This window comes from Furipterus horrens, unplaced genomic scaffold (assembly GCF_987537825.1).
Source record: "Furipterus horrens unplaced genomic scaffold, mFurHor1.1.pri manual_scaffold_9, whole genome shotgun sequence".
NCBI lineage: Eukaryota > Metazoa > Chordata > Mammalia > Chiroptera > Furipteridae > Furipterus > Furipterus horrens.
In genome coordinates this window covers 547,625-574,946 of record NW_028327179.1, presented here as the reverse complement: position 1 = coordinate 574,946, position 27,322 = coordinate 547,625, and the positions used below count along the sequence as shown (strand labels likewise).

Here is a 27,322-nt window from a genome sequence, read left to right as displayed (position 1 = left end):
CCAGCTTTTCTTGTTCCAGTTGTGGCTTCCTGGTGTGGCAGGGGTCTCATTACTGTGTCCTGGGCAGTTGGGCGCTTGTAAGCTTCTGGTGTTAGCAGGCAGCCGTCCCGGGCTGGGCTCATGACACCACCTGCGGTTCCAATGACTGTGTCGTTGAGAGGCGTGGTGGCACGGCATGGGTCTCATGCCACCGCAGGTCCCTGCTGGTGTGCCCAAAGCGGGGGGCGGGGTACGTTGTCACGGGATCCCCCTTGCCAGAACCACCCCTCTCCCACAGCACCTGGGTTGGGGAGAGCTGGGCCCAGTGGGGAGGGGCGTGCCCCCCTTGTCAGGGCCTTCCCTGACTTGCCAGGTGTACCAGGCCCCAGAGCACTAGCGGGACCCCGCTCCTCAGAGCAGAGCATGCTCCCTGCTCCTCCTGGAGGTGAGGCGCCCGGGTCCCCTCCGCCAGGCACTGCACTGCTGTCCCTCAGGGCCCAGCCCTCACCAGCTCGCCCTCCTGTCTCCTCTGAGAGCTCTGCTGGGTTTTCTCCTGCTCCCAACATTTACCATTGGGTTAGACGGGTGCAGAGACCAGCCCACAACCTCTCATTCACGCTGGGAGCCCCTCAAGCCCTGTGAAGGGCGGCTGGTCTCTGGTGGTGGCCAGGTGGGGGCAGCTGCCAGAGCTGGGGAGTCCGGGAGGGCAAGGGGCAGCGACCTAGAGCCCCTGGGGCGGGGGGGCCTGTGGAGGAGAGGGAGTCCCTGCCAGGAGACAGGGCAGGTTCCCAGCAACTGCAGGGCCCAGGTTGGGCGGGGTGGGGGTTCAGGGCAGCCCCTGGCTCCGTGGGCTTCGGGGTGGGGCCTGCAGAGGACACGCCCACCTGCCAACAACAGCAGCTGACTCCCTGCCCAGCCCTGCCCAGCCCGGGTGGTGACAGTGTCTCCCTGAGCCTGGCACGGAGGCTCATGCTCTGGGGGTGGGGCAGGGGCTCTGCCAGGACGGGTGGGGGAGGAAAGCGTGTTCCTCCCTGTTCCGAGCTGAGAGCTGAAGGGTGGGGCAGTGGGAGCTCAGGGGACCATTTTCCTCTCCAGCTCTGGTTGCCACAGAGCCGGGAGGCGGTTACCATGGAGACCAACCTGCTAGAAGCAGCCAATCAGTGAGCTGCAGGCCTAACTCACTTCTTGGATGGAGGCGCCAGGCTGGGCGGGGACTCTGACCCAGGCAGGTGGGGGCCAGGAGGCCAGGCAGGGGGGCTACGTTGCCTCCCGCAAAGCGCCCCAGTCCCCCAGAGCTTCCAACCACCTCCGGCCCTCCCACCCCGAGGTCTAGCAACCCCTGCCTCTTCCTGACCCAGCCATGGGGCGGTGCCACTCTGGGACCAGCCCAGCCTCGGCCAGCTGCAAACCCCTCTCCCATGAAGAGGGTGGGAGATTCTGAAGAAAGCCTGGGCTTCTGCTCCGCAGGAGGAGGGCGCACGGGGCAGGGAGGGACCCGCGCTCTGCAGTGCCTGGCGCCGCGCACACGCACTCGGAGAGCCCGGCGGGCGGGGCAGCCTGACGTCACCCACTGACCACCCCCCCCCTCCATCCCGGGCCGAGGGGCGGTGGCCGGGTGAGCTGCACGGGAGGGACTCACCCGGACAGGACCTGGACGGAAGGGCGGGCCCACGGCCAGGCCATGCCGGGGGAGGCAGCCTGTGCGGAGCTGCCGCTGCCGGAGGCAGGAGGCCTGGGGCCCCGCAAAGGTGAGGCCCCGCGCTTTCCCTGCGTGTGTCTCCCTGCCCCTTGTCCGCCCCTTTCCCTTCCCTTCTCCGCACCTGCGTGCTGACCCCTGCCCAGCCAGCCTCGGGACTGCAGGAAGGGCCGGTGTTGCGGGCTGGACTGAGCGCCCCAGCCCCAGTGCGCCCCATTGTCTGTGCGGAGCTGCAGGCTTGGACAGGTCAGCACCTGAGCCGGAGGCGACAGGCTCCCAGCTGTACCCTGGGCCGTGGGGACACTTGTCCCCAAGCTGCCTGAGGGCCCCTCGGGGCCTCAGGGCTGGCTCTGGTCCCAGAGGGAGGCTCAGGAAGGGAGCTGGCATCTGGGAAGCTGGAGGGGCGCTGCAGTCTGGGAGGAGGGAGGTCGGAGGTCCTGGGGACCCGCTGGCCCTGGGCCTTGCGGCCCTCGTCCTTGGAGGGCGAGGTCAGCCACACTGGAGATGTGAGTGTCTGCCTGGGCTGGGGAGACCAGCCGGTGGCCCAGCAGGTCAGCCTTGCGTGACTCCCAGGGCCAAGGGCACCTTGCTGTGGGCGAGGGGTCACCTGGGGGTGGAGCTGGTGCTGCTGCAGAGACCTGGCCCCCCTCTCCTCCAGGAAAGGGGCAGGGCTGGAGGCCCAGGCCCGGGCTCTAGGTCTGGCCGCGCTCAGACTGCTTGGTGACCTTGAATGAGTCACTAAAACCTTTGACCTTTGGGCTTCTCCACTTCAGCCCTGGCTCAACTCCGCCTTCCCCGCCCCGGGGCACTGGGGTCCAATTTGAGGGGCCGGGTCCCACTCCAGGCTCAGTGCCAAGGCCAGTCGTGGGCACCCAGCCACTCCCACCTCAGGTGCTGGGTGTTGGTCACACCCCAGTGGGCCCAAAAGCCCCGCTTCTCAGCACCCCCCGGACCCCCAGCACCTCAGCAGTGCGACCCAAGGGCCGGAACCTACTCCGGGCAGATGGGCACCCTGGGCAGGGGCCACGCCTTCAAAAGCTTCACCTCAAGTTTGGATGGATACTCCTTGTACCTGGGGCGGAATGTTCCGGGGCTGAGCAGTGCAGGCGCCGTGCCCCAGAGCCCAGAGCAGGAGGTCACAGAGGTCTCCCCCACCAAGCCCAGCAAGCCAGTGCCCTGGGAGACTGCCCTGCCCCCAGGGCTGAGCGCCTCACAAACAGCGGGCTGCCTGTCTGTGCCACAGCCACACCCCCACCCCCAAGCTGCTCGCTGCACTTAGAACCCTTGGGGAGTCTCCCCTTTCTCTGCTCCCCCTGACCAGACAACCCCTTCCAGGGCCCTGCGAGTCTTCCTCTTACCCTTCTTTCTCCACAGATCTGTCCTGCGATGCAGCGGAGGCCACCACCCCAAGGGGGGACCGGCCGGTGCAATGTGCCCTGACCCCTGGCCCCAGTGCCCTGGCCCTCACCTTCCTGCCCAGCGAGCCAGGCGCCCGGCCCCCACCCGAGGGAGCCAGCTGGGATGCAGGGCCCAGCCAGGCACCCTTGTCCTGGGCACTCCCTGTGGAGGGCAGCCCTAGCCCAGGGCCCCGCAAGGCCCAGTCCCCCGGGGAGCCTCTCCCAGCCACCCTGGAGCCACGGATTGTAATGGGGGAGGAGACATGCCGGGTGGCCCTGCGGCCTGGAGCAGCCCTGCCAGAGCTCAGGAACCAGGAGGGTGGGCCCTGCGGCCTGATCCCCCCACCCGTGTTTTGTCCTCAGGGTGACCTTCCTGTGCCTTTCCCTGACCCCGACCCTGATTCCTACTTTACGCCTCCCTCCACCCCCAGCGCAACCCCTGACCTGCTCCTCGGCCCCAGGCCCGACGGGGATGTGGGGGATGCCCAGGCTGAGCCAGGGGACTCGCCACCCACCTCGCCCTCCGGCTCCTACATCACCGCCGATGGGGACAGCTGGGCCTCGTCCCCATCCTGCTCCCTGAGCCTGCTGGCTCCGGCTGAAGGGCTGGACGTGGCCTCGGACTGGGGCTTCCCCCCAGGAGCTGAGGCCCCTGAGTGGGAGTTCCCCACCGCAGGGTCCCCGGGGCTCCCATCCCCCGAGTCCAGCCTCTCCACTGACAGCAGCTCTTCCTACGACCAGGAGGCCCACTTCTTTGAGCTGGATTTCCTGGCCAACGACCCCATGATCCCAGCCGCCCTCCTGCCTTTCCGGGGCAGCCTGATCTTCCAGGTGGAGGCGGTGGAGGTGGCGCCCCTGCCGCCCGAGCAGGAGCCAGAGCCGGAGCCGGAGCCGGAGCCGGAGCAGGCAGCTCCAGTGCCCGGCAGGGGCCGGGCCGGCCAGGGCGAGGATGACAGCAGCTCCGCGTCCTCCCTGCAGTCCCCGTCTGACCCCTCCGTCACCGAGGGTGTGGACGAGGCCTTCGCCTTCAGGGACGACACCTCGACTGCCTCCTCCGACCCCGACTCGGCAGCGGCCACGGACGATGAGAGGCTGTACAGCAGCGAACCCCACGCGCAGGCCCCCACCCTGCCGCCAGGCAGCCCAGGGGACTCCGAGGCCACAGCAGGCCCCTCGTCAGGCCAGGCGTCCCCTGCAGCCCCGGCCCCACAGGACACCCCGGGTCTCCCCAAGGCCACACCTCAGCCCCAGCAGGAGAGGGCCAGTGTCGCCTTCTGCCCTGAGCCCAGGACTGAGCCCCACGCCGCACGGTGGGGGGCGGGCCGTGCGCCCAGCCCAGACGCTCTGCAGGAAGCCACAGGCCAGGAGCCCCCATGCAGAGCGGACCCTGCTCCTGCAGCCACACGGGCGCCCCTCCTGGGTGCAGCCAGCCCTCGGGCCCTGCAGACAGAGGCAGGCTGCGCCTTAGGGACAGAGCCCATGGCCACCAGGGCCCAGCAGCAGGCAGGCAAGGCCTCAGGACTGAAGCCAGCTCTGGAGGAAAAGGACACAGGCCACACAGCCGACCCAGAGCCTCTGGCCTTTGACCAGACCCACCAGGGTAATCCACAGCCAGCTGCAGACATCGGGGTGCACTGGGCCTCGTGTGGCGGTGTGGGCCCCCTGAAGACCACTATGGAGACAGCAGGTACCCCTGAGCCCACCATGGAGGCCCCGGACACCCCCGAACTCACCTGTAAGGCCCCAGACACCCCTGAACTCACCTCAAATGCCCTGGACACCCTTCAACATGCCTCAAACACCCCTCAACTTCCCTCGGAGGCCCAGGACACCCCTCAACTTGCCTGTAAGGCCCCAGAAAACCCTGAACTTGCCTCGAAGGCCGCGGACACCCCTGAGCCTGCTGTAGATATCCAGGACCCCTCACATCCACCCATAGAGGCCCTTGACCCCCCAGACTCCACCAGTCCCACCATGGAGGCTCTGGACACCTTCAAGTCCACCACAAAGATATCAGACCCCCCCAATCCCACCTCAGAGACCCCAGACACCCTTGAGCCTGCTGGGGAGATCCAAGACCCTCGCCAGCGCCCCATGGAGGCCCTGGATCCCCCAAATCTCCGCAAGGAGGACCTGGGTTGCCCCAAGGTCACCTTGGAGATTCTGAAACCCCTGTATCCCCCCCCAGAGTCCCTGGACTCCCCCAAAGAGGCCCCAGGCTCCCCTGAGCCTACCTCTGGTCGGGAGGAAGTAGCTGAGGGCCTGCTGGCACCCAGAGTGGGAGCCTGCCCTCATGCCCACCTGCCTGCTGGTGAGGGGTCCGAGCCCCGCTCACCCTCGAAGGAGGCCCCAGGGGCACAGCACCGGGGACACAGCGGCCTCGGGCCGGCACCCCAGGGCCCTGGGAAGGCTCCTGGGAGCAGCTACCCCAACGGTGGCCGGGTGCAGCCCCAAAGCCCTGCAGAGAAGGGAGGGGTCACCCCAGGGCCTAGGCTGCAGCCCTCCGTGGCCTCAGAGTCTCCAGCAAGGGCTGCGCCCAGGTTGCGGGGGCGCTGCCCCGGAGACCCTGCACCCACGCCTCCAGCACCCGCCCCTCAGCCGGAGCCCACGGCAGGCCCGGCTCGGGAGGAGCAGGTCTGGGCGGCCTCTGGAGCCCGGGGCCCCTGCCCACCACAGCTGCAGGGCAGTCTCCCGAGCCCAGAGACATCCACTCCCCGCGCCCTCACGGGGGTGGCCCCTCCCCCCGCAGCGCCGCCTGTCCCCTGCCCTTGCCAGGGTCCCCGGGAAGGCTCTGTGGAAGGGGAGCCCCCCAGCTCACCAGACCGCCCGCCGCCCCAGGCAGGAGCCCTGCAGGCAGTGGCAGCCCTCTCAGGAACCAGGAAGCCCCCCGGGGCCGGGCCACAGGTCAGCCGCCCGCCCCCCTGCCCCCTCCTCAGCCCCGAGGCTGCCCCCATGGGGGGCACCCATGCCAAAGACCCAGCCTTGTGGATCCCGCCCCCCTGCCAAGTGCCTCCTGGCTCTGGCCCTCGAGGGCCCCTGGCCGCGGAGCAGCAGGACGAGCAGGACAGCGTGGAGGAAGGTGAGGGGCAGGGCCGGGGGGGCCACGGTGGCGGGAGGGGGCTGAGCGCCGCTCCCTGCGGCCGCCCTCACCCCTCCCGTCCCCAGAGTCGCCCCAGGCTCCGGGCTCCGGCCAGCACTCGGACAGCCAGGGGGAGTCGTCGGCCGAGCTGGAGGAGCAGGACCCCTCAGGAGCCCCGTCCGGGCAGCGCCTGGCCCAGGTGTCTGCTGGGGGAGGGGGTGCTGGGGGGCCCCACACCCCAGCCTTGGTGCTGAGACCCCCCCCCTTCTCCAGGCCCCAGCCAGCGGCAGCGAGGAGACCGCCGCCAAAGCCAAGCAGAGCCGCAGTGAGAAGAAAGCCCGGAAGGTGGGCTGGGGCTCTGCCCCCTCAGGAGGGCTGGGCTGGCCTGGCGACCCACCCTTCAGGACCGGGGACCCCTCCCATGGTGACCAGACCCCCCATGCTCCACCCGCGGGGCCCTGCCTGCAGCGCGCGGCCTCGCCTGCCCAGCCCCGACCCCGCAGACCCCGGGCAGCGCCCAGGCCTGAGCCTGCCGTGCCCACAGGCCATGTCCAAGCTGGGCCTGAGGCAGATCCAGGGTGTCACCAGGATCACCATCCAGAAGTCCAAGAACATCCTCTTCGTCATCGCCAAGCCCGACGTCTTCAAGAGCCCCGCCTCTGACACCTACGTGGTCTTCGGGGAGGCCAAGGTCGGCGGGCGGGGTTGGGGGGCCGGGACGGGGCGGTGGGGGGCAGGGGGCTGTGCGCGGGCGCTGAGAGCTGCCGTGCGCTGCAGATCGAGGACCTGTCCCAGCAAGTGCACAGAGCCGCCGCTGAGAAGTTCAAGGTGCCCACGGAGCCCTCCACCCTGGTCCCAGAGTCAGCGCCCGGGCCGCGCGCGAGGCCGGAGTGTGAGGAGGAGGGTGAAGAGGAGGTGAGGCCCCCCGGAGGCGGGAAGGGGGGGCTCTGGCTGGGGGAGGGGCGGGCGGCCCAGCACCTCCTGCCCCCGCAGGTGGACGAGGCTGGCCTGGAGCGGCGGGACATCGAGCTGGTGATGGCCCAGGCCAACGTGTCCAGGGCCAAGGCCGCGCGGGCCCTGAGGGACAACCAGAGCGACATTGTCAACGCCATCATGGTGAGTGCGTGGCCCCCGTCTGTCGGCCCCTCAGTCCGCAGACACCCCGCTGGGCCCCGGCCTGACCCTCTGCACTTCCTGCAGGAGCTGACAATGTAGCCACCGGCCAGGCCCCCGGCTCCCCCCCAACCCCAGCTCTGCTGCTCAATAAACGGGTGCCCCCATCATCTCTGCTCCTGCTCCAGCTGCTCCCCAAACGTGCTCTCCAGCTCAACAGGGTGTGAGAAGCCACAGGACACCCGAGGACGGTGGTCCTCCCCTCATGCCCCGGAGGGTGGGGGCCCCCATGGTGACCCCCTCCCCAGGTTCCAGGGGTGCCTAACTTGCCCAAGATTGCAAGCAGTCCAGTCACCGGGCAGTGACCCAGGCGTGGGCTCAAGGACTGGAGTTCCGTGAGAACCCCAGGCCAGGGCACTCGGGACTCAGAGGCTGCGGGCAGACGGCCTGTGCTCAGGGGAGGCAAGTAGGCGCCCAAGGTCATGGGGGCCCAGTCTCGGTGGCCTCATCCTCTCCACATCACTTCTCCGAAATACAGGGACCCACAGAGTAGGAATCACATCCTAGGACAAGGTGACCAGAGTGTCCCAGGACAGCAAGGCTGGGGAACCCACAGAGGGGGAGCCACACGTGGGGGGGCGGGGGGCCTCTGGAGGGTACGGAGAGGCTCCTAACAGTCCTCAGAGGGCCCAGCTCCCCGCGCAGGGGCTGGTCTCCAGAGGCACCATCTGAGTGAGGGGTGTCCTGGGTCTCCTTGCACCTGACCCTGCTGCCTCCCCATGTCCAAAGGGCACAGGAGGAGAGACTGAGGCCAAGGGGCGTGAGAACACAGTGCCCCTGCCTGTGCCCCTGAAGGCCAGGACCCCAGGCCCCATGACGTCACACTCAGGGTGGGGACGGCGCCTCCAGTGGGGGAGGGGAGGGAGACGCCGAGTTTGAGGGCAGACAGTGCCCTCGGAGCCTGGGGACCAGGCCCCAGACCCACAGGCCCCATACACCTGCCGTGGCCGCATGGCCAGGAGCAAAGGCCCCAGGCCCGCCCTCCCCGTGGGCCAGCTCGAGAGCTGCCCTGCTCCCTGGGGCGGGTGGTGTCAGCTGAAGTCAGTGCGGTGCCCAGGCCGGGGCGGGGGCAGCATGGACGCCCAGCCCCCACCAGGATCAGAAACACGCCGGCACCAGAGATAAATATTCACATTGCAGTAAACTTCTTTAAGGTCTCTGAGAGCTTTGATAGGAACGTCGTGTCCTGTGCAAAACCGACAGCTGTCGGGGGTCCGGCCCACAGGGCCCTCCCGGCAGGGCCGTGTGCAGGCGGCTGGGGGCACCTCCACCCCCGCACCGGGGTCTCCTTCACAGTCTAGGGCCGCGGCGGCTCAGACCGGGTCCTGGTCCAGGCTGCAGCCCAGCGCCTCAATGTCATCGCTGATGTCCGAGATCATGCGGTCCCACTCGTCACCCTCGGACGGCACCGACTGGTCATCGGCACTGCCCGCTGCCCGGGTCCCGGTGGAGGTGGAGGTGGAGGTGGAGCTCATGGCCCGCCGGTACCGGCCGAAGCTGTCAGTGAGGATGCCACGGCCGTCCTTCACCCCGATGGTCTCCAGGAAGTTCTCGAAGTGCTGGCTGTCCTTCTCGGGGATGAAGGGCCGCAGACCTGCGGACGCACCGCACGCCTGACCCGCATGCCCCGCAGGCAGCAGCTCTGCCAGGAACGTCCCAGACCGAGGGGAGACCAGAGGGCGCCCCGAGCGAGGCACCCCCACTGCCCAACTGCGCTCCCCCCTCTAGGGGACCACTCACTTCCAGGCAGGACGGGGAGGGCACCCTGAGCTGGGGGCAGAGCGCAGGACCCAGGAGCCTCCACCAGCCACCGTCAACCTGCTGTTCTCCAGGGTCTGCAGGGCTGGTTGGCAGAGCAGGTCCAGGGCCGCAGCCCACTCGCTGGACAAGCACAGGTCCCTCGGCTGCCATGGCGACTTCGCTCCCCGCCCCGCGAACCCCCGCCCAACCCCAAAGCTGCGCGCGCCCAGCTCACCCAGCAGCAGGAACTTGCGGCTGTCCCCGTACAGCCGCCGCAGGTTGATGCAGAACTCGTGCACCGAGGCCCCGTCACGGTACTCGTGCAGCAGGGCCGCGAACTGCTGGATCTCCTGCGAGGACAGCTTGGTGCGCAGCTGTGGGGAGCAGGCAGTGACCGGGAGCCGGGCCAGCGCCCCCATGCCCTCGGGGACACGGCAGCCAGAGCCCCTTCCAGCCCTCCCACGTGCGGCCCCGCTGGCGGGCGCCTACCGTGAGCATGTAGTCCTGCAGCAGCTCAGCAGCTGTGGCGCTCAGCTCGCTCTCGCTGGCCGTCTTGGCATGGGGCACCGTGGACACACACTCGGGAAAGGAGCTGCAAGGACACGGTCCTGCCCTGTACCCGCACCCAAGGCAACGTGCGAGGCCCAGGAAGCACCGGGGTCCGGGCGGGCGACAGGAGGGGCTCCACGGGGGAGTGAGGAACGTGGAAGGTGATGCCCAGCAGGGTCTCACATGATGTGAGCACAGCAGACTCTTGGGGAGCCCTTGGGTGGAACGGGGCCCGGGGACCCCACAGGGAGGGTGCGCAAAGGGCGGGCACTCACAAGGTGCTGGCGTCCACCTCGTATGGCTCCTTTGTGTCCACCTTGGTGGAAGAGTCATCTGTGCGGAAACACAGCGGGGTGAGCTCTCTGCGGCACCGCAGCCTGGTGGGGACTCCTCCTGGGGGCCTGTGAGCTCGGGGTGGCACAGGGCTCCCCAGAGCCAAGGACAAGAAAGGCCGTCTGTGGGGGTGGGCTCCCGTCAGCAGCGTCCAAGGTTTTCACTGTCCTCTGAGCCGGCAGGGTCCCTGGGCAGCCATGCCAGGCGGGGGAACCGAGAGGCTGTGCAGCCTGCTCCGTGCCAGATGGCTGACGAGGACAGAGGCCACGACCAGCTCTGACCACCAGCCTGGACGCAGCCAAGGACAGAGGCGGGCCCCCAAGGCCAAGACCCTCGGACCAGCTAACAGCCTGCTAGAGACGGTCCTGAGGGCACACTGGACAGACCATGAGGGACCCTAAAGCACAGTTACGTGCAATGACCGACAGCTGAAGGAGAGGCAGGTGACAGAGTGGACTGTGGGAGAGGAGAGCAGCAAAGAGACGTTGCCGGCAGAGGGAGCAAAGGAAGAGTGGTGGACAGATGTCACGTCACAGCCCGGGACCTGCGAGCACGTGTGACGGGAAGCGGGCAGCTCAGCTCTGACCGGACGCGGAGCCTGTCCTGGGCTACCTCAGGGGGTCCCTGCTGCCCCAGCCAGAGCCATGGAGATCAATGAAGCCCCGGGAGCCGTGAGGGGCAGGGACCAGCCTGTCCCTGGAGCCTCAGAGGGACAAGCCAGCCACACAGAGGGAGCCAGTGGACCCGCTCGGCTCCCCCACAGACAGTGCAACCCCTTGACGCCGAGCCGAGTGGGGTGGGGGCGTGGCCTGCCCGTGCAGACCCCCAGTGCGTGCAGCGTCCCTGCGGGCTGGAGCGCCCGACCAAGGAGTGAGCCCCGGGGCGGGGCAGGCAGGCCTCCGCACGGAGGGGCCGCACTGGGCTGCTGGGCCTCCGGCCTCCTTTCTGTGCACCTGACTTACAGAAGCCACGAGTCCTTAATAAACTGCAGGTTCCAAAAGCAGGTCTGGCTAAAGTGGGCGTGTACTCAGGAAGCGTCTGCGGGCGTGGCGACCAGTCCCTCCCTGAAAGCGCTGCGCGGCCCGCGTGCGGGGGTGGGGTGGCGCCCGAGTGCCTTTGGGGCTCCTGCGCTCGCCTGCACCCTGCACTCCGCACCCCACCTCCGCCGGCACCACCACCCCGGCAGCCTTGTCCCAGGAGGGACCCAGTCAGGCAGCTCACAGCCCCAGCAAGTCAGGTGCAATGACCGTAGCCACCCGCAGCTCCCGGAAAGTACCCCAGCCCCCGGTCATGCAAGGAGTCGTGGGGCTGGGCCTGAGCGGAGCACCGTCTGTGCTGACCGGCGCTGTGCGGGAGGTGAACGAGAACCGCGAAGTCTGGAAGCGCAGACGCCGGCTCAAACCCCCAGGACCTGGGGACAGTGGCAGCAACACCGTGCACAGCAGCGCCGCCCAAGAGGCGCGTCCCCCGTGGCAGGAGAGCCCGCCCCGCCGCCGCCCGCCAGCACTCACCGCTGTGGAGGGCCAGGTGGTGGGTGGGCGTCGAGGCCCCGTCAAATATGGCTCTGTCCAGGAAGTCGATGGTGGACTCCGTGTACACGATCTGGAAGACCTGCCCGAGCAGGGAGCACAGCTCCTCCGCGGCCACCTGTCACGGGGGCAGAGTGGCACCTCCCTGGGCGGCTTCCGGATGCCTGAGGCCTCAGGTGCCACACAGCACTGGGACCGAGGTCACTGCCCACCACGACACTCCCTGCAGCTCTTCCCACTGCCCTGCCGGCCACCACCCACCCCCACCTCCCGTCCCAGCTGCGGCGGGCTGGGGACAGCAAGCCCCACACCACAGGCTTCACGTGCCTGCTGCTGCGGCAGAGGGGCGGGCCAGGAAGGCAGCCACGGGGAGGAGCGACAGAGGAGGGTGCCAAGGGGCTCCGGGAGGCTGGTGGCCCTCAGGTGGCTGATGGGGCCCCAACCCTAACTCACCACTCCCAGAAATCCTGTAGGGCACAACTTGGGGTGCAGAGACCACCCCCCCCTGCCCCCCATCACACAGAGGAGGGAGGGCGAGGCCCGGGAAGAGACCCAGCCAGCACAGCCCCGGAAGCACCACTCAGTGGGACCTGGGGCCTGGCCTGGCGGGGGCGGGGCCTGGCCTGGCGGGGGCGGGGCCTGGCCTGGCGGGGGCGGGGCCTGGCCTGGCGGGGGCGGGGCCTGGCCTGGCGGGGCGGGGGCTGCTCCCAGCTCGCAGCCTGCTCACCTTGCTGTCCGTGGCCAGGATCACCAGGCAGCACGCCTCCACAGGCACCACTCCGCTCTCAGACAGGGAGCCTGCAGCGAGGCCTCCGGGGCTTTCTGCACACAGACTCTGGCTAGGGGAGACGCCAGGGTCCTGGGCTGGGAAGTCAACACCCTGGCAGGTTAGGGAGGTGGGGACAGGCCACGGGCCTCCCTGCCTTGTGAGCCGCCCCCATCTTCACGCTGCCCACGGCGGCCATCGCCTTGCTCGCCCTTCCCTCACCCTCACAAACACGGCGCAGACGGCTTAGGCTGAGACGCGCAACTGCCAGAACTCAGCTTCTTTTGACCTGCCCCAAAGGAGGTACTGACGAGGCAAGACGCAAAGGGCAGGGCAAAGGGTGTGCGAGGGGCGGCGTCCAGTGGGGACCCACTGCGAGCCCCACCCACGTTCCTAAGGCCAGCGGCTCCGACTGGATCCTCTGCCAAGTCCCCGCGTGGCTGCGCTCAGCCACCGCATCAGTGACACGGGCACAGACAGAATCCACCTTCACGGTCATTGTGCAGATTCAATGAGGTGATGCCTATCACAGCCTTCACGCGGGCGTGAGCCCCATAAATGGCCACTTTTGTGGATTAAAGCAGTTCAATATGGCGGTTTTGTGTTTTCAGTGTAAAGTCGCAGCGTCGTAACGTAGGTGCGCAGTGGGCACACGAAGGAGGCACAGGGGCCGAGCGGAGGGGGCTCAGCGTCGGTGACAGAGCAGGGGTGTGAGGCACGTATGAGGCGTGTGTGTGGGAGTGAGGCATGTATGTGTGTGGGGTGAGGCGCATGTGCGAGAACGTGGAGAACGCGTGTGCGTCCGGCCCAGAGCCAAGGGGCTTCGACCAGGGCGGCCACGGCGGGGTGGCGGGCAGCACCCCAGGCGCACAGGTGGGACGTCTTGACTGCCCCCACCCTCCAGGGCCGGCCCCGCTCCAGGAGCCAGCGACAAGGACGTCTCTCCCAGGGCCCCGGCTCTGAAGAGCAGTTCCCCGATGCCCGTGACCCCCGACCTCGGGAGGATGAAGGGCCTTCCCTCAGTACAGCCTGGTGGGTCTGCCGGCCACCCTCCCACCCCAGCCCCCAGGGAACGAATGGCTTCGGGGACAGAGCCCGGCGGAGCCCAGGGCAGTGTCTGTGCCACAGTGCCAACCTTGAACCCCAGCGGGGGGGCCCGGTGACCATTTCTCAGGGCAGACTATGGACCCGAGGGGCAGCTTGTCTAGGTGCCCAGTGAGGGGCCCTGCCACTGCTGAGGGGCGAGACCAGAGACGGTCCTTCTGACTCCCCTCAAGGGACCCCCTCAGACCACCCCACAGCCAGCGGGCTCCCTGAGGATCCGGCCTCCCCTCCGCGACCCGACTCGGGGGAGCACGGCCAAGACAGAGCCCAGACGCCGGCTGTGCGGAGCGGAGGCCCCACCACAGCCTCCAGTCCCCCTGCGTTAGGGGCCCTGGCTGGGCCTGGACGCCAGAGGACACCGCGCGATCCCGGAGGGGCCCACAGCGGGCAGAGCCCTCCTCTGGCCGAGGCTGACCCCGGGGACAGCAGGCGGGCCCAGCGCTGCAGCGGCCATCTCCAGAGCTCCGTCCACGCGGGCTGCAGCTGCCCAGGCGCGGCCCCGCCCCCACGGCCCGTACCTGTCTTCAGGACCACCAGGTGTGAGGCGTCGTCCCGCACGTAGGACACGGCGGCAATGTCGTGGATGGGGACCCTGAGGATGGTGTCCTCCCCGTCCCTCCAGGCCAGCTTGACGTTGTAAGCAGACAGGCTGATGACCGCATCGTGCTCCTGGGTCAGGTGTCCAGGCAGCTGGTGGGCCCTCTGGAAGGTACGTGGGGAGTCAGACACAAGGCGAGCCTGGGGCCCCGCTGCGCTCACCACGCGGGGTCCTCCGGGAAAGCCTGCAGACGCGGACCGACGCTGTGCAGTTCGGATGTATGAAAATGGGGCGCAGCCCAGAGTTGCAAGGAGCACGTCTGGGAACAAATTCACATTCAGATGGAGGAACCGAACGGGACAGGACTGGGTCTCCCTCACGGCCCTGACGGCCCAGGGTCAGAGGACCAGGAGCTGCCGCCAGAGCGTGAGGGTCAGAGGTCGGGGTTAGGAGGGTTACCTTTGCATTGTCTATGAAGTGCAGGATCTCGGTCCTACTGGACGGGTTCAGGTATCCTGGAATGGACGTCAGCTGACCTAAGTACTGAGAAGGCCAAGGGAGGGGCCGTCAGACAGGCGGTTGCCCTCGGCGCCTGGGCCGCAGGAGCTGCCCGCTGGGTGGCTGAAGGCGGGGCCCCTGGGAAGTGCCCCACGCTCTGGGGACACTTCTGCACAGGCAACACATCCGCACCACCTACTGCATTGGGCCCCCAGCGCCCCGGCTGTGGCCCAGCGCCAGCAGCGAAGGGGGGGCGCAGACAGGGAAATGACAAGTGCCCACAAGCAGGAACGGGCTTCACAAGGGTCCGTCTTCCGCGTGGGGGAGTCAGACTGTGGCGCCGCCTGTCACGGGTGCCGTCACGCTTCTACCGCCGACACGGCTCTTCCTGCGCTTTGAGTGTTCGCGGACTTCTTCCCGGTGCAGACACCCCCTCCACACGCCCGTCAGTCCTCACAGGCTCGCACGGCAGGGTCGCCGCTGTGCAGGGTGACGGGACTTCCATCCCCGTCCTCCCCAGAAAACCCAACCAACGGAAAATCAACCGCCCCCTTAGATCCACCGCCGTGAGGCCGTGGGGGCCGCAGGGGCCCCACGCAGAGGTGCGGGGAGGGGCGCTGACCACGGGCTGAGCCTGCGCGGACGATCGTGACACGAAGGCCGTGGGGCAGGCAGGCGGCAACGACCAGACAAACCGGCTGTTGTGTGAAGACATGATCCACACAGCAAAAGGCAGCCTGCAGCCTGCGGGAGGGGGAAATATCTGCAAACTGTCTCTCTGATAAGGGATCGATACTCGGAATGCAGAGAGGTCTCCTAAAACTCAACAACAATCGGTGAGTGATCAGCTAGGAGTTATTAAGCGGCTTCCTTTTCCTCAATAAAGATGCGTAAACAACAACAGGAAGGAACGGAGGACAAGACGTGGTCCCTCCGCACATGGGACGTGGCTCAGCCCAGAAGGAAGGAGGCTCTGCCACCTGCTGCCGCGGGGCTGGACCCGAGGGCGCGGTGCTGCTGAGAGACACCTGACCCAGAAGGACAGGACGCCCCGTCCCACTCACAGGCGGCCCCGGACGTCAGAGGAGAGACAGAGCAGCAGGGGGAGCCCGGGGCAGGGCGGAGTGATGCTGGGTGGGGACAGCGGTCAGCCCTGCAGGACGACGGGCAACGGCCGCACAGCATCGTGCGTGTGCTCAGCACCCCTGCGCGGCGCCCTGGAGGTGATTAAGGGGGTAGATTCCGGGTTACGCATCCTTTAACACAACAAAAAGTGTATTAGGTTCCTTCCAACCAGCCATCTGCAGTGGAACTGCCACCAAGATGCCAATTTTCGTGGGAGCCCTCACTGGGGGCGGCATCGCTCCCGAGGCTGAGCCCTTGGACGCAACAGAGAAGGTCAAGGCCGCGGCCCAGGGTGAGGAGGGGGTGTTTCCAAGCAGCAAGCTGACCCTGGCTGGCGGGCACTGGAAGATGGGTGTCCTGTGACCACAAGTCAACAGAAGCCCTCTCTCCATCCTGTGTTGAGAACTCATGGTGGTGCTGAGAACAGGACAGTCTCACACCAGTCCAGGGAGAAGAGGCACCAGAGAAAGAAGGCTCAGCCGTCCGTCCTGACACAGGACAGAGCAGACACACACGGCAACATCTGCCGCCTTCAGGTGAACACGCGGCAGCAGTTCCAGTGGCCACTTGACAGACACGGTTGTGGCCAATGTTGTCTGGCCTGTGGCTTCAACAAACCGTAAGACAAGTAACTGTGGGTTAATATAAGACATGAACCAGCCCTGGCTGGTACGGCTCAGTGGATTGAGTGTCCTCCTGCAAGTGGAAAGGTCGCCGGTTCGATTCCCAGTCCGGGTACAGGGTGCGGACCAGGTCCCCAGTTGGGGGTGTGTGAGAGGCAACAGGTCAATGTTTCTCTCGCACATGGATGTTTCTCTCCCTCGCTTTCTCTCTCCCTTCCCCGCTCTAAGAATAAGTAAAATCGTCTAAAAAAAAAAAAAAGACATGAACTAAAAAGAGGGTGCTCTCCTATTGTTTCCTGAAAGGTCGTAGTTTTACATTTTACCTTCGCGTCCACGCTTCCCCCATGAGATCATTTCGTGTGAGCGGTGAGTCTGCGTGGGCGCTGGCAGCTCCAGCGCCGTTTGTGGGGAAGCGGCCCTTCCTCTGTGGCCCTGGGGCCTTGGTCAGACACGCTGGGTGCATCCGTGTGGGTCCGGGTCAGCCCACGCGGACCCCTCGCAGTCCTCACGGCTGTGGCTCTGAGACCAGCACGTGGCTTCTCTCACTTTCAAAACTGTCTCATCCCTTCTATTCTGCTGCCTTTGCATAAGAACCTTAACATCACCTCGTCTGTGCCTGCAATCCTGCTGGCATGCTGAACGGAGCTGCCCGGACCCCGAACCCCAGCGTGGGGAGGGCTGACGTCTCGTCCAGGCTGCGCCTCCAGGCCCGGCGCTTGCCCCTCGCCGTTCCTGCAGCCTCAGAGCAGGAGCCCTGCACGCACGCCGTTACCCACACGGGGGTCGCGGATGTGAGCAGGGTACATGGTATCACACTCCCAGCGCACGGCCCCCTCCCTTCCTGTCCTCCTGACCGCCGGACACTCTGCCTCATGACTGACCTAGTTCTGCTGTCCTGGGCTTTGGGGGAAGACCCCCTGTGTCCCAACACAGGTTCGACAGGACCCTGGAGACCTGGCTGGGCCGTGACCATGGCGCCCGGAGCAGCTCTAACCCTTGACCAAGGAACCAAAACACACGGCCAGCCCGCGCGAGAGGCGGTGCTGCCGCAGGGAGAGCCGGGGGCGGGGGCCAGGCGCCTCGGCTTGCTGGCAGGACGGAGAGGGTGCGGGGCGGACACTGACCTTCACCTCCTTCTCGATGTAGTCGCTGAGCAGCCTGTCGGGCTCCACGCGCTCGGGCAGGGACAGCACCACCGTGTGCAGGGGCCGCCGCTCCGTCACCTTCTCGTGCGCCTTCTTGTCCCTGCCCTTCTCGCCCTTGAGGAAGACCCGCTTGAACGGTGACACGATGCCAGGCTGCGGGAGAAACGGCCACGGCCACGGTTACTGCTGACACACGCTCTGCGCGGAAGCGGCCGCCGCCACCACGTCCCCACGCAGACACACTGGCCGCGCGGCTGCGGAGAGAAGCACCCAGGCACCCACAGGCTGCGCTGGGCCTTCATCTGTACGCGGACACTTGGGAGGTCAAGGTGGGGGGTCAAGGGCCAACCCTCAGCAGGCGCGAGGGCAGAGGGAGGGAGAGCCTCCCCAGACAGCGAGAACAGCCCGCGGGCTCCACAGAGCACTCCGCTCTAGGCCCCGAGAGGCCGGAGCAGGTGGCTGACGGTGACGCCCCTGCCCCCGCCCCGTTTTAGTGACAGCACGTGCCCCTCTGCACGCGCTCCCTGGCCAGGGCCTGGGTGACCTCACACGCCGATAGGTCGGGATGGCCCTGGAGGCTCACCCTCCAGCTGCAGCGCGTGCACAGCCAGGGTGCAGCTGGAGAATGGGGCGATCCCGCCTGTGGCCCCGAGGCCGCCCATCTCCCTGACAACTGCAGGGAGCCCAAGCGCCACAACTGTCACCCGCACATGTGCCAGGGGTCACTGCCCCCGGTCATCCCCAACAAACGATTAAACAGTTGCCAACGGGCAGGAGACCACCAGGCACGGCTGAGCGGGAGCTGATGCCACAGCAGACCGTGCGTCGCCCCCTGTCCTTGGAGGACCCCACGGGCGACGGCAGCTGGACCCACGGCAGGCCCCGCTCTGCCAGCACTCACGGAGGCGAGGGAAGCTGACCTGGGCACAGTCACTGAAAACTCACACTTGCTCCTCCCGTGGAGGAAAAGCTGCCCTGTGCCAGTGCGGCAGGGGACAGCCTCACTCAGTCAGGATCCCTGCCCCGAGCACCCCCGAGCACCGCCTCGGGGCAGCAGTAAAAGCCAGCTAATGCACACTCGTTTGGGGCCCATGAGCGCCAGGCACCAGCAAGGCCCTGTGGGCGAACAAGAGGTGACGCCTATCCTCAGAGGTCGCAGTCACACAGGGGACATAAGCCCACAGCAGATGGACAGGGACTGAATCTGGGATGAGGCCACCGCCAGGTGCCTGCCTGGTGAGCTCAGTGCCAACCGGCCTGTTTTTAGGCGCTGCCCGGGCAGCCAGGCCAACATCGAGGATGGAGAAGGAGGGGGAGGGGAGGGGGGGGCGGTCCTCCCACCGCTTTGAGCTGGTGGGGCGTGGGAGCTGCCCCTCCAACCAGGTCCACCCATGAGCCCCCGCCAAGCGCGAACTCAGCTTTTGCAGACAGTGAGCAAGGGGGCACCACAGGGCTTGGACCTCATGTTGGTTTTGAACATGAAGATGGAAAGGGAAGTTCTGGTTGGAAAATAAAACAGAAACAACCGCGTCCCAGCCAGGGAGTGCGGGCTGTTCCCTGGGGGGGTCTGCAGACCCGCAGACTCACGGCGGCAGCAGGCCTGCGACCAGCCCTTCACGCTGGACCAGTGCTTTTATCGGGCGCCCAGGTTCATCACCACCAAAGCGTCTCGCAACCCTTGACCCCAAAAGACAAAAGGACCCACCCAGCCCCTGGAGCAGGGTGCTCTGGACGGAACCAGGGACTAGAGGAGCCTTTGCAGGGGCTACAGAGGCCGCGGCAATGAGCAGGACCCCGCGGCCCTCAGACCCGCCCCACCGCCCACGGCCCGGCCCGCCCCCCCCCCCCCCGCAGACGCAGCACCACACTGCCCCATATGTGAGCACGTGACGGAGTCCCAGGTGTGGGTCGCGGCTGTGGGTGCACTTTCCCAGACCTTTTTCCCGAGGCTATTTTCCAGCTCGGGCCTTGGGTCCTGACCGACCAAAGTGCACACGCAGATGCTCGTCCCTGGCAGTGGTGACCCCGTGGCCCCTACTCCTGACCTCAGGGGCACAAACAGCCCTCGCCTCACCACCACCCAGAGGTCCAGGTCCCAGACCCAGAAGCCAGAGGAACCCCCACCCACCTTCCCACAGCAGGGCCCCGGGGCCCTCCCTGCCACTGCGACTCTTCCCGCATGGAGCCAGTGCCCACCTCGCCCTCCACAGGCCAGCCCTTCGGAACGTCTGTGGGTGGAGGGGTCCCCGCGGAGGGGCTGTGGCCTCCCACCCCCGGCCGACCGGCGCTGTGCATGCTCCCCGGCTCGCTGTGCTCTTGGTGAAAACTGTGGTCAGGTGGCGGCCCTCCCTCCGAGAGCCAGTGAAGGGACCGGAAGGACAGGAACCACAGCTTCCGTCTGTTTCCAGCTTAAAAATAACGACACAGAGGCAGCACCATGACATTGGTGGCAAGTCCGAAGGGACGCCAAGGGGACCGCACTGCCCTCCCGCAGTCAAGCACTCAGCGCTGCCTGCCCCGTCGCTCGTTCAGAGGCCACTCGCGCGTCTTCCTGTGACCTGTCCGTCCCCGTTTCCTGCCTGTGTGTTCTCTCAGGTCACAGGTCTTTGTTCTATTTCTAGGAGAACCTTACATACAGAATATTTACCTTTGCTCAGAAGTTGCAAATATCTTCCTCAATTTGCTGTCTATCACTTCTGCTGATGTTATCAGGCCTTTGGCCTGGCCCCCACGGCTCCTGGGCTTCGAGTGACAGGAGGAGCGTCCCCACCTCCCAGGTCACTGCAGAATTGCCCAATTTTTGTGCAGATTTGGCTTGTCTGTCTTTAATTACATCTCTGACCATCTGTTGTTCACCTTGCTGTACCTGAGGGAGGGCGGGTCTCACGGGCTCCTTCCCACCAGCTTATCCACGCCCAGACACCATGCGGGGGCCGCGTCCCCACGCCGGGGTCCCTGGGGAGCGAAGCCCATTTCGGAAGTCCCCTGCATCTGTGGGGATCGTGCGACAGCACAGCCCAGTCTGCACAACTCCCCCTGCCCTTCCTTTCCAGAGGTTTTCTGGCTGTTCTTCCTTGTTTGTAACCCAAATGAGCGTTAAGTGCTCTAGTTCCAGGAAAAAGCCTGATGGTGTTCTTACTGGGATCACGTTATAAATTAAGTCAGGGGGACGGGCCCCGCCCCGTGTCACTGTCCCTCCCCAACACCAGGTGCTTCCCTCTCCAGCCTGTGGGGTGCTTTGCAGGAGTCTCTTCCAGAAAGAGGCCCTCTAGGAGGTGGGAAGTCCCTCCTCTTAAGGACAAAACCCAGACGCCTGCTTGACCGGTGGCCACAGGCCTGACCCCCGCTGCCAGGACGCTCGCCTCCCACCCTGTGGCCGGGCCGGGCCAGACCGCGCCCGGCCACCACCACGGGCACTGAAGCTGCCTGCAACCCCACACGCTGGACACCACGGCCAAGGGCCACCGTCGGGCTCTGCCCCGTGGGACAGATGGGACACCTGACCCGCGTGTCCTGTATTCACGCAGCCCATCGTGCACTCAGGAAGCACTGCCAGGGAGCAACTCCACAGCAGCCTGACCCACGGTGACAGGCACTCAGAAGGGACCCGTGTGGCCAGCCTGTCCCATCCCAGGTGCGCAGGTGGGTGCGAATGTGACAGAAGCCACACAGGAGACGCGCCCGGGGACACGGAGGCGCTGCCGAGAGTGAGGCTGGCGGCGCTCACGCAGCCTTGCTCCCTAGAGGACGCCGCCTGGGCGCTGGCGGGGCCCAGGAGCTCCTTGCAGGGCTTCTTAAATTTGGAATTATTCTAAAATAAAGTGATTTTTATAAACATGCACCAAGCCCTGGCCGGGCAACTTAGCTGATTGTAGCTTCGTCCTGACCAACCTGAGGTTGCAGGTTCCATCCCTGGTCAGGACACAAACAAGCGTCAACCAATGACGGAGCAACAAACCAATGTCTGTCTCTCTCTCTCTCTCTCTCTCTATCAAATCAGTGCATTGAAAAACAAAACAAAACAGAACACTTTTGTTTTTTTAGGTTTCCCAGCCCTGGCTGGTGTGGCTCAGTGGGTGGAGCACCAGCCTGCGAACCAAAGGGTCGCCGGTTCGACTCCCAGTCAGGACAGATGCCTGGGTTGCAGGCCAGGCCCCCAGTTGGGAGCACGCGAGAGGCAGCCGCACATGCATGTTTACCCCCCTTTCTCCCTGCCGTCCCCCCTCCCAGTGAGTGACCCCCACCCCAGTTTTCAGTAACACCTCGGTCAGAAGGTCCGTCCATCTTTCCTCCTCCTGGGCCACAAGACACACCGTGCGCTTCGCCATCCTAAGCCTCAAACAAAAGCCCAACTTCCAACCCCTCCTTATTAAGGAGGGTCACACTCACCACACACCTCTAATGCCTGCGATCAAATGTCTAATCTTAACCCCACAGCCCACACTGCTCAGGCGCCCGGGGAAACTATAACATGTCACCACTAGCTCGGGGTAAGAAAACATGTCTTTGTGTTTCTACTCAATTGACAAATCCCACTTCAGCTTCCTCACGACCCAGGAAATCTGGGCGCTGCTCCTGCAGGAAGGGACGGCTGAGCGAGGCCTCAGTGAGAGTGCCAGCACCCACGGTGCTCAGGACAGTGACGGTCACAGGGCCGTCCTGGGCCACGTGACAGCACAGAGTGCATGCGGGTGGCCCTGCCAGTTTGAGTCACCCTTCCAAGTCTGGGGCAACTGTGGAGACTAGGTCCTCAGCCCTCCGGGCTAGGAGGCCACATCCCAGCCCACGGCCCAGGCCCAGGGCCACTGCACCAATTCCTGTCACGTCAGCTGCCCTGGGCTTGCTTTGAAATCACCGGCTGCCCTAGCCCCACGGGGACCGGGGACCACAGACCGGGGCTCCCTCAGCCAACACCCCTGCCCTCCACCCACCCCTGGAGGCCGCACGCCAAGTGCAGGCAGTGCTGGATTCCCGAGGCCTCTCTCCAGGACATGGAGACAGGCCTTCTCCCCATCTCTCTGCGTGCGCACCCCCAGGGGGTTCTTTGTCCAAGTTTCCTCTTCTGATAAGGACGTAGGTCATACTGGACGGGGGCCACCCTACTGACCAGATTCAACCTCAACTGCCCACACCCACGCTGAAGTGCTGGGGGTACACGGTCCAGCTCATGCCCCCCGCGAGCAGGGACGGCTGGGGCTGTGCACCTGAACCAAGCTGTCCTGCACAGGCACTGTGTGAGGCTGGGCCTCCATGACACCACAAGATTCTCTCTACACTCGGGCTCTGAAAGGTTCCTGACTCGCTTCCTCACGACCCTCTCTGCCTGTGCCCTGGGCTCCACTGCAGGTCTGTGGCCACGGAGCTCACTGTCCCCAGCACGTGCGCCAGGCGCCTTCAGTGCCGGGGGACAGTCCTCGCGGAAACAGAGGACAAGCTCCAGTCGCTCCGGCTGCACGCAGGCCTCACCCACCTCCCTGACTCTGGAGGTCACGGCACGGCCCCCATGTCTCCCCTGACGCATGGGAACCAGCCCGCCCTCTGACTGTGAGCAGCTCACTTTCCCCACGAGAGGTGCCGTCGCAGCCCTCGTCCCACTGGACTATGGGTCAGTGGCCCTGGAATCTGTGAACAGGGCGGTGTCAGGCCGACCGCTGACCCAGCCTGTGGCCCTTAACCCAACCGCAGAGCAGGGCGAGCAGGTCAGCGGGGCGGCTGGGGCCGAAAGCAGCTGTAGGGACAGACATACAGGGCACAGAAGGGGCTCGTCCCTGACCTGCCAAGAGGAATGTTTGCCTGGTCAGCAGCCTCCTCTCAAAGCGCGTCCGAGCGGTGGCGGAGCACGGGAAGGTCCCTGCGCGCACTCCACGGCTCCGCTGTGGTGTCAGGGTGTGCGGCAGCGGACTGGCGGGAAGCAGGGACTTTATTCACGACCAAAATGAACCTGGAACCGTCTGCCTGCTCCTCTGGCCCCCCTGCCCTGGGGCACCACGTCGCCATCCCAGAATCACTATGAGGTGCGTGCGAGGGCAAAGGTAAAACAAGGCAGAGCGGCTGGGACTCCCCTTGGGAACCCACATTATAGCTGTGACGGCTACAGGATCGGTTTAGTTATGAAAGCGATGTAGGTAGTCACGGCCAGCAGTTTCATTAATGGAAAAACAAAAACAACAGTTTTAAACAATCAGCGTTCATGGCTTGGAGGAGGCATTACTTTAAACTTTCATTTCAGCCACACAAATATTTACACACGCACACGCCCCATGGAGAAGGTGAAGGGCGGTTGCTGGCCGCTGCGGCCACGGAAGTTTGAAAGGCACGGGTCTTGGCCACACTCCCAGTGCCTCGGACGCTGCCCGATGGGTGAGCTGGCAGGTACAGGGGCTGGTCACCTGGGGCCCATAACCTACGGGACCTTTTCCTCCCCACCTTTAATATGGAAATTCAGAAATTCACAAAAGTAGGCAGAATAATGAGTCGTGAGCCCCCACTGCGAAAACACTCAGCTGTCTCCCCTTGTTCTAGTGTGAATAATAGTAATTTCGTAAGTCTGTCACTTCACCTATAAAATCTCAGCGTCTACGTCTATCAGATCAGAACGTGACCACATGAGAAACTTAAGTCCTTGTTACCACTTACAATCTAGTCCTGCATTTCTAGGGCACCTCACACCTCTTTTTGAAGAGTGCAAATAAACTAGATCAATGTAGAAATATGTCATTTTGTTCTGGCTGAAATGCTGGCCACCAGTAGGGCCACCTGCGGCCTAACAGTGACCCAAGCAGCAGGAGCAGGACCCAGACAGGGTGGAGGCCCGTGGTGACCGGCCACAGGCTGCAATCCTCACCAGGGTCAATGTCTTAACACAGGTGCACACAACCCAACTCAAGTGCACAGCTACATTTCTTACAAGGAGCTACATCCTGACAGAATGGGGTCAAAACGCACAGAACTTGGGTCTGTTTTGTAAAGAGGCAGGTTCATTCACCAAACCCCAAATCAGGACTTGTGGTCCGGAAGGTACCAGTTGCTCTGAGACCTCCGGGCAGAAGGGGCCCCAGTGGGCCCAGGCTGCTGGCACCCAGCAGACTTCTGTATCCCCATGCCCACCCCGACATACAAGCAGCCACCCACCTCCCACAGGCAGGCTCCTCCTGCACCCCCACCACCCAGCGCCTCCCATGGGGCATGGCAGGGGCTCAAGTCACCCTCATCCTCTGCGCCAGGGTAGCCTCAGAAAGGACAGGACTGTGCCTGGGGCCACTTTATATGACATCCACTCGGTTCTCCTGGCTCTCTGGCAGCTTGCCTCTCCCCATCCTGAGGAATTAGGCCACGTTAGAACAAGCCTGAATAACTGCTTGGTGAGCACCAAGGCCAGTACCTGAAGACCTGAAGGGCCCTACGATCTACATTTTTAAATGGTTGAATGTGCATCTTTTGAGAGAGCTAACTTGGGAAGAGAATTTAAATGTCTAACTGGACTTTCATAAAGCTATTACGTCATTACCTCTGCTGTTTCAGCTTGAACTTGTGTATGAGTTTTAGAATAGTGTCTCTGGTTAGTTTACCACAATGAAAACAACTAACACCAAGTTTTAGGAGGGGGGGGTGGCCTCGCATTGGATGGGGGAGCATAGCAGGAAGGTTCTGCAGGCTTGCAACAGGCACAGGGCGACAGGAAAGTGTGCTAAGTGGTGGCCTGAATAGGAATTCACGTCCCAGAGCCCTGTGGCTGCCTGTGGGAAAATGAGCTGCAGAGGTGACAGAACAGAGAAGGCACACTCCTGCCCAAGGCAACTATGTATCCTCTGACAGAGACAATGAATCTCCTCCAACAGACAACGAAGCTGGGCAGCAGCCTTCTCTATGCCTAAACCTTTCCACTGCTCCAACTCTGAAATTGTTTTACTGTTGTTTCACTTCTATTCCAAAAGCTCAGGAATGTCTGCCTCTCTCTCTCTCTCTCAGTGTTGCTAAATGGTGTAATGTTTCTGCCACAGCTGGGAGAAGGTCAAGAGACGCGGTCAATCCCATCCCTCCTGGGGGGCACTAGCCCAGTGACTCCCTTTCGCTGACTGTGGAAGACTGGCTGGGACTGCGCTGGCAGCCGCGGGCTGGAGTCGGCCACCTCCTGCACAGACCCTGACCTGCAGGCTCTCTGCGACAGGGAAGGACCGAGGAGACAGAATGCCTTCCAGGGCCTTCGAGCAGCTTAGACTCAGCTCTCGCCCTTCGCGGTGGGCATGTCCCTCCGCAGACTAGCACGTCAGGCTGAATCGCTCTCTCGGGCCGTTTCCCAGACTGAAGCATCTGTGCAGGTTACTGCTGCTGCCCTGGAGGCGGACGTGTGTGCTCGCGACATGAAACTGGCTCGCAAGGTGAGAGGCAGCCCCACACGAGGCCCTGAGCACCCCCTGCCTCTACTCCATTTCAAATGCACCTTCTTTAAGTGGGGCGCCTCGTAAGACAGATGGTAACTCAACTGAAGGGCACAGCTGGCGCTGAGGTCTGTTTTAAACTTGAACATGGACGTGCACCACGCTCACACTTACTAGACCAAAAATGATAGGTAAGACACTTAAGCAGGTTACAAAGCCTGTATTTAAAAAAGATACATTCCATTGAAACCCATTTTCCATTTTAATGGTAGCTCATCCCACACGGTTATTTCAGTCTCCTTTAAACGCTGAGCTTCTTTATCAACCGCTCTAACCCCGTGATTGCAGCCTCATCTTAAAAACTACATAAACTGAAGCGCCTCTTGAACTACGGCCCAAATCCAATGCGAAACGTCCGGTCACTGAGATCACTCGCATGGTACCAGGCAGAGGAAACCCAGCCCGTGGACGGGCTGGCCCGCGGGGCACAGCTTCTGGTTTTACTCGGAATCCGAAACTTGGAGACGCGAAGCAGCAAACGCTCGTCCATGACGCTGACACCCGCTGTCTCTCAGGCTCCAGCCCGGGAAGACTGTTTGGCCCCTAAGTGGGGCCCGCTCCTCTGCATCCCTGGGCACTGCCCCGGGACAGGCCACGTGCAGAGCCTGGATTTGGGGGAGTCACCGGCCGGAAGGGGCGGAAAGGCGTGGCCCCTTCCTCCCCCGCCGCGCCGGCCGGCAGAGGACCCCGGACGGCATTGTCCCGGGGCGCGCCTCCTGCCCTCCGCGGAGACCCGCTCGGCCGCCCACCCGGCCCGGCGCGCCCGCCACGCTCACCCCGGCGTGTGCGCCCGGACCTCCCTCCCCGGCCGCCCCGCGCCGGCAGACCGAAGGCCGGCCCGCGGAAGCCTCCCTGTGCCCCCGAGCCCGGCCCCGCCGCCCCCCGCCCGGCCCTCGGGGGAACGCACCTTCTTGCCCTTCTTGCCCTCCTCCTCCATGTCGCCGCGAGCGGTCCCCGTGGCCCGGCCCGCCCCGGGAGCCCCGCGCCCCCCGCCACCGCTACATGCTCGCCCGGGCCCCGCGGCTGCCGCGGCCGCGTTCTTGCGCCGCCCGCCCTGCCGCCGTCTCCGCCCGCGGCCGCCAGGGGCCGTCCGCACCCCGCACTTCCGGGCCGAGGGCGCGGCCCCGCCCCCCGCACGCCCCGCCCCCAACCTTTCAGGGCGGTGAGAGCGCGCCGGCCATGCCCCGCCCCTTCGGGGCTGCGGGAGCGCGCCTGTCGCGCCCTTATCCCGTCCCCAGCCCGCCCGTTCCCCCTCAGGGCCGCGGGAGCGACTCCAGCTTTTCGATTCCGCCGCCATCTTTACGGCTGCCAACCTCCCGGCCTGCCTCGCGCTCGGGGAGGCCGCTCTCAGGCCAACGGAAACGATGGGCGGGGGCTGAGGGGCGGGGCCTGGGCGAGGGGCGGGGCACGCAGGAGGTGCTAACAGGAAGGTGCGAGCGGGACCGGGGAGGGGCGGAGCCTGAAGGGATGAGGGGCGGGTCCCGCTGGAAGGGCGGTGCTAACAGACCGGCGAGAGCCTGGTTTCACTGGCTCCCTTGTTTATGGAGCCTGCCACCGGCCAACCCGGCGCGGGCCGCCTGCCTGTCGAGTGTCCCCCCGCCCTTCGTGTA

At 65.2% G+C, this 27,322-nt stretch overlaps 2 protein-coding genes across 3 annotated transcripts; one reads left to right on the top strand and one right to left on the bottom strand.

Moving 5' to 3' along the window:
- Positions 1-1,586: 1,586 nt before the first annotated feature.
- NACAD (NAC alpha domain containing) lies at positions 1,587-10,949 on the top strand. Its single transcript, XM_090286978.1, has 8 exons — positions 1,587-1,727; positions 3,050-6,151; positions 6,238-6,350; positions 6,425-6,496; positions 6,696-6,842; positions 6,929-7,066; positions 7,145-7,267; positions 7,352-10,949. Exons 1-8 carry the CDS (start codon positions 1,661-1,663, stop codon positions 7,364-7,366), a joined length of 3,777 nt encoding a protein of 1,258 aa, XP_090143104.1. The 5' UTR covers positions 1,587-1,660; the 3' UTR covers positions 7,367-10,949.
- CCM2 (CCM2 scaffold protein) lies at positions 8,453-26,768 on the bottom strand. 2 transcript variants are annotated; one of them, XM_090286980.1, is made up of 10 exons: positions 26,620-26,768; positions 17,254-17,427; positions 14,343-14,426; positions 13,864-14,047; positions 12,203-12,339; positions 11,458-11,593; positions 9,889-9,946; positions 9,554-9,656; positions 9,300-9,438; positions 8,453-8,918 (listed from the first exon to the last, which is right to left on the bottom strand). In XM_090286980.1, the coding sequence occupies exons 1-10, from the start codon at positions 26,647-26,649 to the stop codon at positions 8,638-8,640; spliced, it is 1,326 nt and encodes a 441-aa protein (XP_090143106.1). In that variant the 5' UTR covers positions 26,650-26,768; the 3' UTR covers positions 8,453-8,637. The 2 variants fall into 2 exon arrangements, with proteins under 2 accessions (XP_090143106.1, XP_090143105.1); XM_090286979.1 differs by lacking the exon at positions 26,620-26,768 and adding an exon at positions 19,471-19,725.
- Between the last annotated feature and the right edge of the window lie 554 nt (positions 26,769-27,322).